Source organism: Odocoileus virginianus, chromosome 2, assembly GCF_023699985.2.
Source record: "Odocoileus virginianus isolate 20LAN1187 ecotype Illinois chromosome 2, Ovbor_1.2, whole genome shotgun sequence".
Classification (NCBI taxonomy): domain Eukaryota; kingdom Metazoa; phylum Chordata; class Mammalia; order Artiodactyla; family Cervidae; genus Odocoileus; species Odocoileus virginianus.
Genome location: NC_069675.1, coordinates 67,399,092 through 67,419,754, shown reverse-complemented (window position 1 = coordinate 67,419,754; position 20,663 = coordinate 67,399,092). Strand labels below are relative to the sequence as shown.

Here is a 20,663-nt window from a genome sequence, read left to right as displayed (position 1 = left end):
TTCTCTCAGGCCTTAGAGTCATCCTTCACTCAATTCTTTTCCTCATCCTTCATAATCAATCCATTTAGCAAGTCCTGTTGGCTCCAACTTCAGGGTATATCTGAATCTGGAGCATTTCTCACCACCACAACCCACCATCCTCATTCTTTATTGTCTCTTTGCTTTCATTCTTGCCCCTCTACTGTCTCCATGAAACATGCAGGATGCCTTTTAAAATGTAGATCAGTTTATATCATTCCAGATAATATAAAATGCAGATTTTACCATGACTCTCTCTACTTAGATTTATGACTGAATAAACTATTAATGTGTGCAGGATTACAGATTGTAAGTGGATAAGGAAAAATGGAAAGGGTTGTCACAATCACGGAATTATAACTGAACGCTTGTTTCAAACATCTCGTTCAATCATGTTATTTAAATTAAAACAAAAAACACCTTTTTCTTTTTCCATTTTTTATTTTTTTATATTTTATTTTTTATTTTTTTCGTTTATATTTATTAGTTAGAGGCTAATTACTTTGGGGGATCGGGATGGGGAACACATGTAAATCCATGACTGATTCATGTCAATGTATGGCAAAAACCACTATAATATTTTTCCTTTTTTTATAAGATAGCAGTCCTGTCATTCTCCTCCACTCACTCGTCTCCAGAACAAACTAGCACTGAGCCCACCCGGCCACCGTCCACGGGTAGGCGGTCCAAAGCTCGCTTGCGTCTCGAAGAGCTACTCCCTCTGCTCCCTGCACTCCCTCCGCCCCACTTCCTCCCTCCAGGCCCCGCCCCGCTCCGGTGCGCCTGCGCACGAGCGAACACGTGGCTGCCGCGGAGCCAGAGCAGCAATGGCGGCGGGTGGCGGCGGTGTTGCCGACCCCCTGTCCCCCGCGGGGGTACCCTGCGCCTTCTCTCCGCAGAGCCAGACCTATTTCGCTTTAGCGTCTACCGATGGTCACCTGCGAGTGTGGGAGACAGCCAACAACCGGCTACACCAGGAGTACGTGCCTTCCGCGCACCTCAGCGGTACCTGCACCTGCCTGGCCTGGGCGCCAGCGAGGCTGCAGGCCAAGGTAAAGTGAGCGGAACGGCGCGGGGCGGGCACTCTACCAGGCTCGGCCTTATTGCCCCCCGGCCTGGCGGCGCGCGGTCTGGCATCGCGCGTGGCCCTCGGAAGCCCGGGGCGAGGAGGCACCGAGCGCGGTGGCGGCGCCGGCGTGGGCCCACGCCGTCACCCCCTTGCGCGGCCTGTCCCCAGGGCAGAGAGAACGGGCGCGGCCAGATCCGACGGGTAGTGGACTTGAGCCCTACCGGCGGGCTCTGTGCAGTCTGGGCATCTCCGTCGCCGGGGCCGCCATATTCGCCGAGGCCCCAGGCCCCCCAGGGCCGTCTTCCTGCTGCCCGGCCGGCTCTCTTGCTTGCGCTCTTCAGAACTCTGGCTTTTGACAGAGCCCCTCTTTGGGGCAGTACTATTCTCCGACCCTTACCGAGCTCATCGACTTTGCTTTGGGCAGTTAAAACGAACAAGTCTGTTTCCTTGCTTCCGGACACCCCCATCCACCCCCCCCCCCCCTCGCTGTGGGTGCCGGCTCACCACGTGTTCTCTCACACGTCTAGGATGTGAGACTTGAAAGTCCTAACTTTCCCAGCCTGGGTTCCATTCTACGCCGTTTGAACCTTCTTGCTTTTAAAATTTTAACATCTGCACGGCTCGCCCTTAATACATCCCCTTTTCCCCAAGTCTGACGTCTACAATAGGACATGGAGGTAAAGTGAAATTGTAGCTTAACTTAACGAACATGAGTCCAAGTGAAGTTTCTCTTAGACGGGGCTACTGCTGAGTTAGGGAAGGCTTTTCACTCTTAGGGACCCATCTCAGTTAAGATGCCATTCACTTTTGAGTCACTCGACTACGTCTGCAGTAACTCAGACGCACGTGGGTACTGCTCCTGTAAGGTAACCAGCCTGAATCAGTGCAGTGTGATTTGAAAATGTCAGTAGTGAGCTGTGTGAGGTTTAGCTAACACTCTGTTTCAACCTTAAAAAGTCAGTGTTTAAACACAAATGCACTAAGAAGGAAAAAAAAAAAACCACACACACAACTGTTTTAGTACAGATTTTAACTCCCTCTGACTATTCCAGGAAACTTTCCTCTAACTTTTTAGGTTGAAAGTCGGGATACATCTAATTTGTTACACTTTGCATGAGTATGTTTAGATATTTTTCAGATATTAAGTTAGGTTTTTATACTTTCTAGATGAAGTAACTCCTATTGTCTATTAAAGAAGCCTTATCAGTGCACAAAACTAGGACTTAAAAAATCACAGTTGTCATCAAGATTACAGCACTCTGCATATTTCGCCTTTTCGGATTTCTGTGTTTGTGTTTTAACAGTCTTGTAAAATGATAGTAATTCTAATGGTGATAGGAAATGTGGAGCAGTGGTTAGATGCAAGGACCCAAGCTAGACTCCTGGCTTTGAATCCAAGCTTGGCGTCATTGTATTTGTGCCTCTGGTTCCTCATTTGTAAAATAGGAGTAATAGTGCTCATCTCAAGAGTGGTTGTGAAGGTTAGTATTACTTAATGATGCCTAAAACGTCTAGAGTAGTTCTTGGTGTGTAAGTGCTGCAAGTATCAATTGTTGTTACCATCTCTTATTTGCATGGTTAGTCCTGCACAGTAGATTAAAAACTAACTTTTTGCTTTGTTCAGGAAGAAGAACCAGGTTTTGGAAAATCAAGCAACTTGAAAAACACTAAAAATAGAGCCAGGACTAGAATACAGGTGTCTAGAGCTCAACTCTTCATTATGAGCAACAAATCGTTAACTATTAGGCTGGCAGACATTTGTCACCCACTTGATTTTCTCTTGCCTTGCAATCGTATGTCTGAGGAATAAGACTTTTACCTAGTCTTAAACTTCCTGTTAAAATCAGTTTGGGATTATTTATAGCACAGTGATAAGGTAGAAAAATGGGTTTGGTTTCATACTCATGAACCAAACTTGTTTTGTCACATTGAGCAAGTCACTTTACTTTTGGAGGCCTCCTTGAAAAAGAGTTGGGCTACGTTAAAAAAAGTTCTTAGAGGCTTCAGTATCCTTTTACTCGTATGCTTTCACTTTAGCCAGTTGACTCTATGAAATGCCCTAAAGTCACATTTTTAAAAACTCGAGAGTCAGAAGTAAGAAAATTTAACTGACTTCACCAAAGCCTTAATAACCAGTGAAGTAGTTGTGGGCATTAGAGTTGAGGGCATTGACTCCTGGTCCAGTGCTCTTACTTGAACCTTAGATCTTGAGTCATAGAATTGAGAACTGGGAACAATGTAGAGACGTCCAGTGTTCATCATCTTGGGATTGTATTCTCTTGGTATTATCAATTTCACTTGAAAATTGGGGAGAGAAGTGATTTTCCTGTATTAAACTTGCGTGTGTACTTTGTAAAATTTTAAAGTCAGGTGATTTTTAAAGATAGCAGTTGCTGCAAATCTTCATTTTCTACCTTTGCTCCCAGGTCCTTGGGTTATGATCTTTGCCACTTAAGTTCTAACATATTTTCGTAAACTTTTATTTTATGTTTACATCAGTTTATAGGAGTGTTCTCTGTCTGGTTTAGTAATTGGCAGTTTGCCACCCAAGGACAAAGTTTGGTGACGTTACACTTATTAGCGGAGAAAAATGACTTGGTGCTGGGTTTCTTGGGTGACAGGAGTTAAAGCAGTGGTTCATAAATTTTTAGAAAAATTAGACTGCTGCTGCTTGTTCTTGGTCACAAGATGGTTATAATTCTTTGCATCTATGTCACAGTAGTCTTTAGGACTTTTTTGTATGTGTTATGTAGCTAAGCATTTTATTTCAGTGATGGAGCCTGGAGGAAGAGGACCACAAATGAAGATGAGAAGCATGCAACGAGACAGGTTGATGAACTGGGTGAATGCTGTTTTTAGAGTCTCAGGTTTATGTGTTTAAGGCTGAGATGTTAGATGGTATGCCAGGGGCACACATTAAGTGGCTGAGCCACCTGCTATTTCATTGCTCCTTTAAGATCCAAACTCTTTAGTTTTTCCTTCCCTAACTGCTGAAAAGTCCTGAGGAAACAGATTGGCTACCACAGTAAATGCATTTATGTTGCTTTGCTGTCACTGAAGTTAAAATGACCCTGCTTAGTGCTTATTGAATGAAGCACATGGCATTTCAGGCTTTGGGCACGGTAGCATTAAGCATGTTTCTGGGAAAGACCTGAGCAACCCCAGTCCTAACCCTTAGAGAAGAAGCACAGTCCACTTGTGTTACAGTATAATGCTTGTCTTAAGGTCTGTCCAGTGTTTAAACTTAAAAAGAGTAAGGTTTGCGTATTAGATCTTATTGGCAGAAATAAAAATTCCTCTGTATTAGGATTTATTTTTGATGTACATACTGTATATAATTACATGTAAAATGCACACATTTTGTTCATTGTTACCCATGAAACTTTAGCGTTTGCCAGAGTAAGGGACAGCCAAAATAGGCCAAGAAATGGTGGCATAGGAGACCAATCGCAGAATGAAACTTGAAACTTGGCCATGATTTTCAGTGACTAGAGGTCAGTATTTCTCAAAAATAGATTTTGAACCATTAGTGGATTGTGAAATAGATCTAGTGGATTGTGATAGTATTACAGAAATGGTATAGACAATATAGAGTGTATTTTGCATAGTAAAGTTTAAGTTTTTTTGGTGAAACTTGTTTCAGCTGTATACACCCATGTTTTTATGAGTGTGTATGTGTGTAAACTCTTCTTACTCTGGGATCTCAGCCTAAAAAGTCAGTGCTTAATTGATCAGAATCAGACTCCTCATCACCTGGTTGTACTTTTTCTGTCTTCACTTCTGTACTTTGCTTTGCTTTTATGAATCACGCACGTGCAGATTCTCACTCAGCCTTCCAATTGCCTTCTAGATCAAACACTGCTTTCTTGAGACTGCTGTTGGCATTTATTGCTTATCTCAGCCAGCCCTTCACATTGGCAAAGACTCTGAAGTCTAAGTAACAGACCCAGTCCTTTTGGTCTCCATTCCTGGTACCTTCTGGAGCTCAGATTTTCTTCTCTTTCTCTCTCTCTGTTTTGTTTCCCCTTTGTGTGGCTTGTTGGATGGATGTTAGTTCCCGACCAGGGATTGAACTGGAGCCCAGCAGTGAAAGTGCCAGAGTCCTCCCCACTGAACCACCAGGAAATTCCCTGAAACTCAGATTCTCTGATCACACATAGATGAACTAAATTTTTAGCCTACCTTTTCCATTACTTTATATATTTACACATGTCATTAGCATGCAAATGACATGAAACAAAGCAATATGACTAAGACATTGAAGAAGAAATAAAGGCAATTCAGATATACTGTGTCTGTAATGGAAAGCAGAGTATACTTGAGTTTTAAGAGAAAGAAGAGGTTTTTGTAGAGAGAACATATTTGAGGTCGACCCTGAAGCATGGGTCAATTTTTTTTTTTTAAACCAAATTGAAAATTGGGATGGGTAGAAAAAGTTCTCTCCAAAAGGAAGGACAAGCAGATGGGAAAGTGTATTCGTGACTCTGGTGGCTCAGATTGTAAAGAATCTGCCTGCATTGCAGCAGATCCGGGTTAGATCCCTGGGTCGAGAAGATCCCCTGGAGAAGGGAATGGCAACCCCCTCCAGTATTTTTCCCCGGAGAACTCCATGGACAGAGGAGCCTGACAGACTACAGTCCATGGGTATGCAAAGAGTCTGACACAGCTGAGCAACTAACACACATTCTTGACTAGGGAGTGTAATGTAAAGATGGAATTGGAAATGAGACTAGAAAAGGTGGGCTGGAGGCAAATTGTGGATGCTTTTGAATGCCAAACAGTTGGTTTTTTGCTTTACTCGTCTCTGGGGAGTCATTGAAATTTTTGATCACAGAAATAACAGGTTCTAATAGAGAAACGCCAACAGAAGTCTGTCATAATCTGTAATCATTAGTACCACTAAACTCAATTTCAGAAATATTTAGTAATGGGGTTAAAATATTAGGCTTCACTAAAATGCACATTGGTTATATAAACTTATCTGGTTGCATGTATTACTTGTTTGGTCATATGCATCCTATTGAATGAGGAGTTTTTTTTTTTTTTTTTTTGAATGAGGAGTTTTAAAAAAGATCACCCAACTTGGAGAAAATGTATGTGAGTTGTTAGTTGTTTGAGGTTAACTGATTGGATTATTATTTAGGTTTAGACCAATGATCCTCAAAATTGGGCATAATTTCTGTAATATTCGTACCACTAGCCTCTGCTTGCTTCTCCCCCAAATAGAGATTTTGCTGATAGGGAAATGAGGGTTTTGAATATGTTAATATTTAATTTCTAAAATTTCTTTGTGCTTTAAAAAAATAATTTTATGTATTTATTTTTGGCTGTGCTGGGCCTTTGTTACTGCTCAGGCTTTTCTCTGGTTGTGTTGCATGGGCTTCTCATTGGGGCGACTTCTCTTGTTGTGGAGCACAGGCTCTAGGGCCTGCAGGCTTCAGTAGTCGGGGCTCTGGGGCTCTGGGGCACAGGCTCAGTACTTGTGGCCCACAGGCTTTAGTTTCACTGTGGCATGTGAGATCTTCCTGGGCTAGGGATTGAACCTGTGTCTCCTGCGTTGGTAGGTGGGTTCTTTACCACTGAGCTGCGAGGGAAGCCCTCTGTGTGTTTTTTAATGCAGATGCATATAGACAGAAAAACATACACATACTTGGATCATCCCATGTTCCACACATTAGAAACCTCAGTGTAGGTAATTTTAATTTGATTTGGGGAAAACCAAGAATAGAAGAAATACTTCTAGACTCTTTCAGAGAAGAGTTTTCTGATGAGGTAGTATTAGGTTGGTACACTTTGCCCTGCTTCCCTTGCCTGAAATTGGTGTCTGTATTCATAACCTTATGCAGAAGCCACATTTGCCCTCTGGGATCATTCAGAGGTGGCTTTAGAAATTCATGTAACTGAAGGTGGAACCTGATTGATTCTTGATTAAGTTCAGTGTTGAGTCAAATTAAATGTTACTGATGAGACCATCAGACTTAGACTTTGACTCTTAATTGTAACTTCTCTTTTGGGTTTATTAATGTAAATACATTTCTCAAATGTATTATTTTTGTAAAATGTGCATTATTTTTTCCATATTTAAAGATATCTTATTTTTTGTTAAATCTTTCAATTTTTTGTTGACTTAGTATGTCTAAAGAATCAAATTCTTCAAATGAAACATCTCTATAGGATAACTAAGGAAAAAAAGAGGAGAATGCCTTATAAATCTACTCCTTGATACTCTGTGCACTGATAACATCAGTTTTCATTGGTGGTTTTTTGGGTTGGGCAGATTATATGTATTGTGAACTGCTTTTTATGTGCTGTAGAGCAAAGATCTTGCAGTATTGAGTAAAAAAATTCTCCTCTTTGTATGGTATTGGTCTCTTGCATGAAAAGAATGGATTTCTCAGAATTTCTTTATGTTGAAACATAGGCTACAAGCTTTAATTTAAAAAAATTATAAATCTATGGAAGAAAAGTTCCAAAATTATAAATTATTGTTCAGCATTATAAACTCTAAAGTAGTACTCTGAAGTTGTAGTCACTGGTTGTCTTCTTGATGAATAGATAGGAGCTGTTAGTTTCATTTTTTGAAGTAAGTCGAAGGCTTGGCCCATTTGACACTAGTCAAGAACACAGCATGGAACTTGCAGATTGACCCTTAGTCAAGTCACTGGAGCGACTTCTCTTGTGTGTGCTTTGCGCTCCTCTGAGAGTTCAACTATTTTTTGACTCAAATTGAAGTAATTGTATATTTATAAATATAAAAGCATTTGAATCCCATTTCCCGAAAATGAAGCCACAAGGCAAGGAAAGATTTTGTGGGTAAAGGGTTAAGTATTGGCTGCTTGTATATGGATCTGTAATCTCTTTGCTTCAGAGTGGAGACTTCACTTGGACTTGTTGGGAATGGTTGGTTTCTGAGAAGTGGAAAACAACGCTGCTTGGTTGGAACCCTTAGATCCCTACCAAGAGCGTTCTAAGTTATCCTGTTTGCCTTCCTTTCAGAGAGGTAGGAGACAGGGACACGTATTAGAGGTTCTTCTGGTGGAGTGATTATTTTCTAAGTAGTGAGAAAGAAATCATCTGAGAGCAAATCCCATCTCCATTTAAAAAAACATTTCTTAGAAGCAGGCACATTTCATTTGTGGGCTCGAGGGCGTTTGCATTTATGCATTAACGATGGTTCAGTGTTTGAAATAATAAAAAATTGTCTTTTTTTTTTCCCCCAGGAAGGTCCACAGAGGAAAAAAAGGAAATCAGAAGCTGTAGGAACAAGTAACCAGGCTGACTTGTTGGCTCTTGGTACAGCAGTTGGTAGTGTTTTATTATACAGTACAGTAAAAGGAGAATTACACAGTAAATTGATAGTAAGTACATATCTGTGTGTGTATGTTTTATATAAAAGAGAGATGTTGGGAAACTGATTATGAAAAACAAAGCAGTTCAGGATATGCTATAGGATCTGTAGTATAGGGGCATTTTTCTGCCCCTTCCATATTTAAAATTTTGAACGGTAATATTTGATAATTGCTGTGATAGGTAACCTCGTCATTGTTATAGGTCAGAATATGAAGAGTGTGAAGAACTGTTTTGTAGGCTTAAAATAAGAAAGGATAGTAAGAATTCTGGGTATCACAGACAGTAGCTAAAGGAAGGAGCACGCCACCTCCAGGGCTTGGGAACAAGGGAAGCCGTGAGATTGTTGCTGAAACTCAGACCTTTGAGAAGCAGATGTTGCTCTCTGTGCTGATGATGTCTGTCGAGGGAGATTGGCCCTACGGACTTGAGGTCCAGACTTCTGGGAGCCAGGAGTGGGCACTAGCTGGCTGTTGGTGTCTTTGAAAGGAGCTGATGAGACTGGTTCTCCACGTGTTGAAAAAATTGCATCTTAAGTTCAGCTGCTGCTGAGAGGATTGCTCCTGCTGGGTTGATGAAACACTGGGGTGATGCAAACTGGGAGACAGGAAGGAAACAGGTCCTTTGGTCTGGAGCCCACTAATGATCCCACTGGCAAAGCAGAAATGGGGTTTGTAGAGCCTCAGCCCAGCATCCAGAGCAGAGACATGTGGGCTTGGTGCTGCAAGACAGTAACTTAATTGGCACGATTTGTTTCAGACACTTATCTATTACAGTATGTTTTTGATGTTCACTTAATTCCTATCTGTATATAGGAATGCTTTCTGTATGTATAAATAAAAGACTGTTTTCTCTTTTAAGTAACATCTATCCATAGGTAATTTGGAATACCTGAAGTTAGAAAGGGAAAAAAATTATACCTAAATTTTAAAAAAGTTAGTTTATTTAAACTGGGGGCTAATTATTTACAGTATTGTATGGTTTTTCCATACATTGACATGAATCAGCCATGGGTGTTCATGTGTCCCCCATCCTGAACCACCCCCCCCACCTATACCTGAGATCCTCTGTTGATAGTTTTATTCAGTCAATTTTGTATCATGATACTTCCCATTATATTACAGCTTGAGTAATTTTTATATTTGTTCAGACCTAGTTGCCTAAAGTCATATAAATTGGATAGTCCCTTGGTGGTATTACTGTTACTGACCATTGAGGTAGTTTCTGATTTTTTTGTTATAAAACTTTTTTTCTTACATGGGTTCCCACAATTACTAACCTGTAACTAATGAGTCCAAGGTGTGTGTTAGGTGTTTTTATACATAGTATAAATTTTTTCTGAAAGTTTTCCTAATTTGTCCTTATCTCAGCGGTGGCAGGGTACCTGTGTTTCAGCAGTGTTTTTTTCATCATTGATTGTTCTATTAAAACAACAATGAGACTAACCAAAAGCCCATGCTTATTTAATAGGTGAAAATTTTTATTTGATTTTTAAATCTGCATTTAAAAATATATCACTTGTTTTTATATTAAATACTATAAAAATAATATACAACTGAAAAAAAGCTTTGAGAAGTATATGTAAAGGGACACTCGCTTCATTCCTCCTTCCCCTGCAAGTTGAGTGTGGGCCTCATGTTTGCTTTTACCCCACTATAGTTTGGATCCCATCTTATGATTTGGTCAGTCTTCTGTGGTCAGCAGGGACCTACCATCAGGTGCACGGTGATACTGTTTCAGTCATTTATAGACGTGATACTGATGGAGGCTTGAACTCCTTTTTTAGGTCATTTTGATACCTCGCAGGATTATATATAAATCTTTGACAAGGAGTGAGTTGATTAGAAATAATTCGTATTGAGTCAGTGTTTGTTGAATGAGTGAATGAATAAGTGGACAGTTGCAAGCCCTCTAGCAACATGTGATAGTGTCATTTTCACTGTAGCCTTACCAGGATGGATGTTACAATGGTAAAAAATTGTTAGATGAACAGACTGAAAATGTTGCTTTGTTTTGCTTTGTATCTCTTGGATTACTTACTGAAATTTAAAAAAAAATTCTTACTGAGTTCTTTCTATGGAATTTATCCATTATATCCTTTGTTCAGTTTTTTGTGTGTGGTTATAAAGTAGGGCTTTGAGTAGAGAACTGTAGGAAGGAAGGGAAGTAATTGAATTTAACGTTTAAAATTATTTTTATTTTTTGGTGGGAGCAATCTGTTTGATAGTAGTAGTGAGTTTACCTTTATGCTTAGCTTAGATATGTGTACAGTCATGACTCATTGTATGTATATTTAATTGATGTGAATTTAGGTGGAAAGAGTGAAGAAACAGTAATTGCTCAGAGGGTAGGTTTTACCCTAAGATTTAACACCTTACTCTGCTGAATGAGCTTGTTCTGGAATATGTGTTAGTTGGGAGACTTGAATTTGTCTTTCCTCAGCTGATGTTTCCATTTCTATGCGGTGCCTCTAAGTAAGCAAGCATTTTGCTATGCTAAATATATTTAAAATTACATCCGTATGGTATGAGCTATGACACATGGAAACATTCAGTGTTTCCCTGAAGAAACAATGATTTTTAAAATTGAGAGAGTGGTAATTTTTTTGCAAAAGGATTTTCAAGGATAATTTTAACTAGAAGTGAATTTTACCTTAAGTGTTGACTTTAAACCTTTAAAGTTTGACTTTATTAGTACACTCAACTGTCCCAGACTGTTGCCACTATACATGAAGTATTTTATCATGTTTAGTGCTGCCATTCCTATCAAAAGCAGCAGGATTTAGAACTAATACTTTGACTTACAATGTATGTTCTTCCAGCAGAGGAGAAGAGAAAGTTAATATTTGATAGTTATAGCAGATTTATCTCATTTTTAGTGTTGGAAATGGATAGACTCATTTTAATTAGGTTAGTGGGTAGGCTTTTTTATTAGGTTAAGGCCTAATATTTTAGTTAAGTGTTTAGTAATGAATCTAGTGTGCATATTATACATTATACCAGATGAGCTTTTTTTTTTTTTCTCTTTTAAATTTTTAAAAAAAAATCTGCAGAGTGGTGGACATGACAACAGAGTCAATTGCATACAGTGGCATCAAGACAATGGCTGTTTGTATAGTTGTTCAGATGATAAACATATTGTGGAATGGAATACACAGACATGCAAAGTAAAGTGGTGAGTAACATTGATACTTTTGGGATAGCTCGATGACTGTTTGGGAATGCATTAGTGTTTTGACAAATCATGGCTGTGTTCTTGATATAAGTAAAGTTGGATATTGGATACAATGGAGAATGTAGACACTGGTAAGGTTATAGACTGTTCTCAAGGGATTTTTAATCAAATTGGACATAGAGGATTTTAATACATAAAAGTTTATTTTAATACATAAAAGGTTTTATGTATTAAATACATAAAAATACATAATACATAAAAGGGGATTTTAATACATAAATAACAGTACAGGAGTGAAATAACTGCATAAGAGATGCCATAAGGTAGCATGTAATTTGGAGAAGGCAGTGTCACTCCACTCTAGTACTCTTGCCTGGAAAATCCCATGGAGGGAGGAGCCTGGTAGGCTGCAGTCCATGGGGTCACTAAGAGTTGGACACGACTGAGCGACTTCACTTTCATTTTTCACTTTTCATGCATTGGGGAAGGAAATGGCAACCCACTCCAGTGTTCTTGCCTAGAGAATCCCACGGATGGGGGAGCCTGGTGGGCTGCCATCTATGGGGTCACACAGAGTCAGACACGACTGAAGCGATTTAGCAGCACAGCATGTAGTTACTGGTTAGATGAGTAGGGTGGTGTTGGGAAGGCCTGGTGGAAGAGAAGAATTTCAGCTGGTCTTCTTAAGAGAGGTAAGATGGATAGAAGAGGGCAGGAGAATCTTTTTGAGGGTGGGGAAAGGAATGTGGCATGGGGATATGGCAGGAGCAAAGGCTTGGAGAAAGAGAAGTGAAAGATTTACTTGGAATGGAGTAGAGGAATTTAAGAGGAGGGCCATGCTGGGGAATAATGGCTGGTAGAGGATATGAGCCAAAATATCTGTGTAAGAGTCTGGCCGTAAATTTTTGATAAAAATCTCAGACAATCTTCTAGTTTGAGCACCTAATCCTGTGAGTGACTGTATAGTAGATGCTTAGTGAATGTGGACTGTTGAATGTAGTTGAACTTAGGCAGATGAGGATCCTAAGGAGGATAATGATACTCAAGGTCTTACAACTAATAATTGGCAGGGGAGTTCTAATCCTGCTCTCTTGAATTGTGGCACAGTGTTTTTCTGCTGTACTGAAACTACTTTTTTAGAGTTTTAGATTGTTTGGTAATCCAAACAATTGTTTAGAGTAACCCAAATACTGTTTTAGGAAGAAAATCTGCTAGGACGGTGTAAAATGTGTGGGAAGGAGCCAGTTCAGAAGCAGACAAGCTACTTCAGAGGCAGAGAAGCTAGACCCAGCAGAAGGGGTGGTGAAAGAGGCTTAGAATTTTACAGAAGATTTAGGGCTGGTGGTGCAGAGTGAGTCATCTGCCTAGAGGTTCAGTCAGTGCATTCCATTAACCACACTCATGGTTGTAAAGAGACCTGTGGAGATTTCTTGTCCACTAGGTCAGGGTGGGGCCCATGAAACTATACTTTTAAATGCCGTCTAGATGAGAGTTCACCAAGCCAGTCCTTTCAGGAGTGACTGATAATGTTCAAGGCACTGGTCAACATGTTACACACAGTGTTGTTTCTGTAACACTGCAAGGCGGTCTCTGTCCCTGTTTTGCACTTAAGAGAGAGGTCGAATCAGAGTCTGAACTTACACCCAACTATGCGCTCTCTTACAATTTTGTGTTTCCAATTTCATTCTTGGCATTCTTATGCTATAATTAATTGATTTTATTTTCCATTTTAGGAAGATGAGGATTTAGCTCTTAGTCCCTACCTTTTTCCAGCCCCATTTCCCCAGTATTGTAATGTCACACTTTGATTAAACAGTATTCATTGTTCACATTACACTTACCTAAATACTGTCATAGATGAGACTTGGACTGTACTGTTTATAGTATCTTTGGGCACAAGATTTTGGGGTGTGTTATTGCTTCATTTGCTTAATTTTGTATATACTTGTCATTAGTTTGGTCTCATTCCTGCAATAGTGTAAAATCTCATTTTTTTCAGACACATCGGTTGATGAATCAGTTATTTAATCTTTGTAGGCTTTCCTCCAGTTTCATTTATTTCTTGGAGGACTTCTCTGCTTTATTCTAGTGATTATCCTGGGATTTCCTTTCATCATCTTGAAAATTCTCTTGTCAGATGGAACCTCTGTTTCCTAGATCCCATTGTTCTCTTTGTTGGTTTATTTCTTCTTTTTGGTGACACAAATTGGTAGCTTCCTGGACGATAAGCAGACTCTCAATACATTTACCATGCATGTCTTCCAGTGTCTTTATTCTGTCCTCACAGTTGATTAATAATTTGAAGATACAGACTTTGGGTTGGAAATAATTTCCCCCAGATTTTGAAGCATTGGTTCATTTTTTTTTTTTTTTTGGCTTGCATTGTTAATTATTTTTATACACTGAAATATTCTGTGTTTTGTTTATTTATTTATTTCTTTAGTCAGTGCATTATGTTGGCCCTTGAGGGACCATTTTTCCTGGGAATTCGTGTTCTTCATTCTTCTTGTACTATAGATTTGATAATTTAATTCCCATTTTCTCCTTTCTCTTATACTGCATACTGTTATTTAAATATTCTATCTCCTGGACTAATCCTTTAAGTTTCTTACTGTGTTCTCATTTTAACTCTTTTGTCTTTTCCTTCAGTTACTTGGGAAATTGCTTCAATTTCACCTTCTAAGTGTTGTATTGAATTTTTAAGTTCCTCAAACTAAATTATTAACTTCAGAGAGCTATTTTATGTTCTTTGAATATTTCTTTTTCATTCTGTCATGTTTCTTTCATGCCTATATTATTTTCTAATTCTCTGAAGTAGTGCGGGATTTAAGTTTTTTTTACTTGTCATCTCCCCCTTGAGGATGTGTTTTGATTTTTGTTTGATTTTGGTTTCTTTCATGTTAAAGACATTCTTCACGTGACTGGAGATCCTTGACTGCCTGTTGTTTTTTGAAAATGAAACATTAAAAAGCTGATTGGAAAGCCTGTGTGGGTGTGTGGCTCAGATGCTGGGCTCATTTGTAGAGTGGTTGGGAGGCCTTCAGAGTTAGTATTGTAGGTCACTCCTCTGGAACCAGTCACATTTCCTATTGCTTTTCCATCTTTAAAGTGCACATTACGCTACTTATGTCTACAGGTCTGATTTAGTGGGTCTAGGTTGGAGCTTTGGAATTCACACAAGTTCCCAGGTACTGCTGATGGAGGGAGGTTAGTTAACACATTAGGTTGCAAGGCTCTTAATGGGTTTTGGTGGTGTTAGCTTTATGCTGGCGTTTTCATTGCTCAGTGGTGAAGTAGATTTAGAAAGCTTGTCAGGATGGTGATCATGTCTTTTTTTTCTTTAAAGTCAGTTCTGTGACCAGATAGTAGATAAGGAACATAGGTGAGTACTGAAGCTGTGGGATTTGGTGAAATATTGTCAAGAATGTTTGGTACCAGCGAGGGTAAAGGAAAAGTTCTTGCTCATTATTGCAGCATTCCCTTGATTATTGGTGAGGTTGAGTTTTTCACGTTTATTGACAAGTTGCTTTGCACAGACTTCTCACTGTGGTGGCTTCTATTGTTGCGGAGCATGGGCTGTAGGGCTCTTGGACTCATTGCTTCAAGGCCTGTATCTTCCCAGACCAGAGATTGAACCCATGTCCCTGCATTGGGAGGTGTGTTCTTAACCACTGGACCACCAAGGAAGCCCTTGTTTGTCTATTTTTATTTTGAGGTTTTTTTTTTTTTAAATCAAGGAGTTCGTTCTTTCTCTGTCTTTCTAAAAACGTTTATTTGGCTACACCGGTCTTAGTTGCAGTATGTGGGATCTAGTTCCCTGATTAGGGATTGAACCCAGGCCCCCCACATTGGGAGCATGAAATCTTAGCTACTGGAATACCAGGGAAGTCCCTAGGAGTTCTTTCTTGAATACAAAGAAATATTTGTGTATTCTGAGTATGTAGTCTTTTTAAAAATTTTAAATTTATTTTTTAATTGAAGGATAATTGCTTTACAGAATTGTGTTGGTTTCTGCCAAGCATCAAGCTGTAGGTATACATATGTCCCTTCCCTCTTGAACCTATCTCCCTCCTCATCCCACCCCTCTAGGCTGTTACAGAGCCCTGGTTGCCTATATATTTTTTGTATCTCTTCCCCCCAGGCTTTTGCTTTTAATTTTTATGACTTATTGTGTGGTAAGAAGTTCTGTTTAAGTTTTTTTTTCTTTGTGATTCCTTGTTTGTAATTGCTTTGGAAGGCCTTTTCTAACCCCAGAATTAGAAAAACATTCCCATAAATATTTCTTTATTTTTCATCAGTTTTGATTTAATTTCTGAAGTTCATTGTGTGTGTATTTTAAGAATCTAATTTTGTTTTTCCTTTTTTTTTTTTGAAAAGCACTTGTTACTGTTTAATGAATTTCCCAACATGTCACTTCAAGCTACCAGTGCACAAGTTGCACCTATACCCTTCATCTTCTCCTCAGCTCTTCTGCTGAAGAGTTTGGCCTTCATGAAGACAGGCTGCCTTGGGAGCTTTCCCTTTGCCAGAACTCTGTAGTAACCCAGTCACACACATCAGTGATAGGAGCAGCTCCAGTCTTGGTCTTGGCAGCATTTACCCGTGTCTGTGTACTAATCAAGGTCCATAATTTATCATGGTTGGTGGTTGGGCAGAAACCCTGGTTCCTCTCTAAGTGGTACTGCCTCATACCAGCTTTCCCAGAGTATCCTGGGTGGTGTTTATTGAAGTTGACTCTGTGGTGGGACGTGCCACCAGCATTACCTTGGCCTTCTGAGTGTTTCTGGTGTTTGCCGAGGTGACTGTGGCCGTGGCTCACGTGGCTCCTAAGTTTCAGGTCTTCCTTAGTCTGGATGGCATGTTGGCAGCCTAGACCAAAGAGTAATTTTGTTTTTCTAAACGAGTTATTTGACAGTTCCATTGTGACTAGCAGAGCAATATGTTTTCCACTTCAGAATTAACCTTTTTTGGCAGGAAAATGGCTGCTGTTATTCCCTCTATCAGATGGGGGCGTATCTGTGTGCATTTGGGATAGAAATAGCCTTTTTGTACCATAGGTTGAGAGATGATTTGTGCTGCTAAGTAAATTCTCAACCTTTCAGAGAATGCAGGAACTTTGGAGGGGATAGTGGCTTTGCAGAGGCCCAGCCAGCATGCCCAGTTTCCTGGGTATTAATAAAATCCACCTCATGGATCACAGGATACAGAGCTACCCATTGTACACTCTCATAGCTCTTACTCACCCATTTCCTGGTACCTTTCCAGATTCTCTGTCCTGTTGGGGAGGCAAGACCCTGGAGCTCTGTCCAGAGTTGGTTACTTGGCTCAAGATTCAGGGGATTGCCATTTGGCCTAGAATCTTAAGTGGCATTTTTAAGGCCTGATTTGTTTTTTTTATTTTTGCTCTGAGTAAAGTTTCCTCCCCGTTTACTGAGATGTTTTTATTTCTCTTTAATACAGCAAATGGAAAGGTGATAATAGCAGTGTCAGTTCCCTGTGTATCAGCCCAGATGGAAAGATGTTGCTTTCAGCTGGTCGAACAATCAAACTATGGGTTTTGGAGACCAAAGAAGTCTACAGAGTGAGTGAATCAAATTAGTCATTAAGCATAACAGTGGTCTGGGGCAAGTATGGAGAAAGGCAGGAATCTGAACAAGAGAATATTGTTTTATAAGATTTGTTACTTTGAAGCATATGAAATAGATTTTTAATAGACAAAACTTAGCCTCCAACTCTGTTAAAATAAATTAGGTATGTCTGTTTCACAGGCATTGCAAAAATGAATATAAATGGAAGAAATGAGTAGAATTTGAATTATTATAATTGTGTAATAATGATAGTAATTTTTAATTTCTAGCTTGCATCCAGTATTTGGTACACTTAGTATTTAACTAAGGAAATTTAGAATTAACACAGTACTTAACTGTGGAGATGTAGACTTATGATTTAGTGTACTTGGGTTACTGAACTTTTGGTGCTGTGATGATGCCTTAAAATTGTGGTTTCAACTCACTGAGAGTAACATGAAGACCTACAATTCCTTGGCTGTGTCTGAGCACCCAAGCACCCCTTTAAAATGGGTAGGATGAAGTGAGTCTTTAGGGTAAAGTTGGAGGAAGAAAAGATTATGGGGTAGGGTCATGGGAGTTGGAAGGGACATCTTTAATGTTTAACTTTTTTCAGATGAAATTTTTTAAAGTGAGAGGAATATAGCACAAATAATCAGTAGTCTGGAGCTCTGATTTCAGATGTATATTATCTATATTGTTTTTGGTACATGTGAACTCTTAATTTTTGTTACTGCTTTATATGCATCCTCTCCTAAATGAGATTTAACTTTCTCTAGCACTTCACAGGACATGCGACACCAGTTTCATCACTTACGTTCACTACTATCAGACCTCCTAATGAGAGCCAACCCTTTGATGGAATTACAGGTCTTTATTTCTTATCTGGAGCAGTCCATGACCGGTTACTTAATGTCTGGTATGTAGTCTTTTGGATTTGGGAGGTAACATTACCTTGAAAGGATTGGTCACATTTACATGGTTAATATAAATGATGAATATGAGATTGGCTTCATTGTATCTAATGTTAGATTTACATTGACTTGTAATGAGAAATTGAGCCTGCCTAAAAATCAGATCTTTATGAGAAAAATTTAAGAGCATTACATTATAGAACTTCCTCTGCTTGTTTAAAGTTACACTAAGCTGAATATTTTTCTGACTGGGCAATTTAAAAACCTTAAAAAAATTTTTTTTTTAGGAAAATCTCTGATTTTGTTGAAAGAAATGACTACTGGATTAGTTTAGTAATGTCTGTTTGCCGATGGTTTAATACACACATACATAGGTGATGAACTTATGTTAAATAATAGTTTATTGAACTCAAACACTTTCTCCCTAAGAATATCTTAGCCTTTTTACTCTTAGGAATACTAGGCTGCACTTGGGCATTATTCTTGGGGGCCATTTTAAACAGAAATCACCAACCAAAAGCACAGGAGCAAAAAACGTGGCACTAAGCAGGCTGTGAAAAGAATCCTTAGTATGAAAGCTGCAGTGAAAAGGCAGAGCATCGTCTTGTTTAACCTCAGGGGTGTTGGGCTGCTCATATTCTTCACTGCTCTGTGTGTACCTGTTAAGACCATGAAATCACCGCAAATACTGATTTTGGGGTCTGCAAATAAATTTTAGCAAGTAGGCATATTCTCAAATAAGGAATCAACAAACAATGAGGTCATTTATCTGTTTATTTCTGGACTCTGTTTTCTCAATATTATTATGATGTTAATTCTCCTCACCTTAATCTATAAATTCTGAGTGAACCTAGTCAAAATACCAGCAGTGTGATTTTAAAATTCAGGTGGAACTGCAGAGCACTTAAGAGTAGCCAAAATGACTTTGAAAGAGAAGTTGGAGGACTCACTTCAAGACTTGCAAAGCTGTAGTGATCAAGACAGTTGGCCTTGCCATCAAGATAGACAAATAGGTTGATGGAAAAGAAGGTTGCTCATTGTTTAAGTCTGCCACAAACACATTAATGCTTTCTCTTTTCCCATGAGCCATGTTACATGGTAGTGACACAAATATTTTGCTTATTTTTATCTTTAATTACCTTATTTAGCTTTCAAAAGATGAAAATGCTGTTTGGCCCCTTTTTTCCCTTCCCAGTGTCTTGCTGTCTAAACCTTGGTTTTATTATCTAGGCAGGTCCGGTCAGAAAACAAAGAGAAGAATGCAGTGATGTCTTTTACAGTTACAGATGAACCTGTCTTTATTGACTTGACTTTGTCAGAAAACAAAGAGGAGGTAAGTGACTTTTTTATTTTTGAGAATTTGTATTTGGACTTCACAAATACTCTTTTTAAAATCAGAATTTTGATGATGTGATGGTTCAGGAAAGAGAGAGGATGAAGTAAAACAAAAATCTTAGACTGTTTTAAGTAACCATTGGATTCTGTGTTGAGTGCTCATAAGGGGAAAGGACAGGCCGTGGTGGCGCCTTCAGTAATCCAGGTAACGCGGGGCTGCCGGTTCCCTGTATTCAGCAAGTGCCCGCGGTAGTAACTTTTAGTGCCTCTAAACCTCCAGGCTGCTGGGCATTGACTGTGCTGTCTCCGTAGTCTAAACTTCTGTTTATAAGCTTGACAACTTCTACTTGAATTGTTCTTTTGATGGCAGTGATTATTTTTAAATTCAAAAGTTGTCCATCCTTACTGTTCTGATTTATCTCTGGTTATTATTTGAAGGGTGGAGAGGGTAGTCAGATTTTCATAAGTAATCATTAGAGTAGACTGAAGTATATTTCCTATTAGAGTAATGTTACGTTTTTGTTTTAGCCTGTCAAGTTAGCTGTTGTTTGCAGAGATGGTCAAGTTCATCTTTTTGAACACATATTAAATGGGTAAGTAAGAAAGTTCTCAAGTCAGAAATTTATTTTCTTTCCCTGACTTGCTACTGTTTATTTATACTCCCACCTCAGCATTCTTTGCTTTGTTACTTTTCAGTTAGGTCATTCTGAAAGCTTTAATTCTTTGTCTGTATGAATACATACATTCCCATGAAAACTTGAGTTTTGGAGTTGTGGCCTATTTCTTCATATTTGTGGGTAAAAGAGGGTGGCTTTTTATGCTGCGTACTTAGTAAATTTTGTTAGTTCTAACGTAAATTTTAAAAGACATTGGCTGAGTAGGAAAACTTCATTGTGAGCTTTGGTGAAGCTTTAATTTCTGACTTGGATAGTGTTGCCCTTGTCACACAGTGGTGGGTCAGTGAATGCTTGTGTTCTGGTGGGCAGAGAGGAATGTTGCTGACGTTATGTATAGTAGTCATAGAACAGGGATCAGTAAATTATGGCCTGCAGGCTGCATCCAGTAGAGACCATATGTGGCCCCACCAAAGCAAAAACATTTACTGTCTGGCTCCTTATAGAAAGTTTGCCAGCTCTTGCCACATGCTGTGAACATGGTCTGAGACTCAAGTCATGTGCGTAATGATGTTAAACTTTAAGATTAATGATTTTAAAATGGTTTCAACTTTTTATTGTTTGT

At 39.2% G+C, this 20,663-nt stretch overlaps 1 protein-coding gene, 1 non-coding gene and 1 pseudogene across 2 annotated transcripts in view; 2 read left to right on the top strand and 1 right to left on the bottom strand.

Moving 5' to 3' along the window:
• The first annotated feature begins 804 nt into the window (after positions 1 to 804).
• The window catches only part of WDR43 (WD repeat domain 43), a 35,017-nt gene continuing 15,158 nt past the window's right edge, over positions 805 to 20,663 (top strand). The window contains exons 1-7 of the mRNA XM_020886233.2: positions 805 to 1,070; positions 8,308 to 8,445; positions 11,487 to 11,608; positions 17,069 to 17,189; positions 17,955 to 18,094; positions 19,320 to 19,422; positions 19,953 to 20,017. Coding sequence (XP_020741892.1) covers positions 846 to 1,070; positions 8,308 to 8,445; positions 11,487 to 11,608; positions 17,069 to 17,189; positions 17,955 to 18,094; positions 19,320 to 19,422; positions 19,953 to 20,017 — 914 coding nt within the window. The 5' untranslated portion in view covers positions 805 to 845. The remainder of the gene's footprint in view (positions 1,071 to 8,307; positions 8,446 to 11,486; positions 11,609 to 17,068; positions 17,190 to 17,954; positions 18,095 to 19,319; positions 19,423 to 19,952; positions 20,018 to 20,663) is intronic.
• Positions 16,024 to 16,468, bottom strand: LOC110132737 (large ribosomal subunit protein uL15-like; annotated as a pseudogene).
• On the top strand, positions 17,583 to 17,667 carry LOC139031722 (small nucleolar RNA SNORD53/SNORD92). The gene has a single exon (XR_011484194.1). It is a non-coding gene; the product is annotated as a small nucleolar RNA SNORD53/SNORD92 (small nucleolar RNA).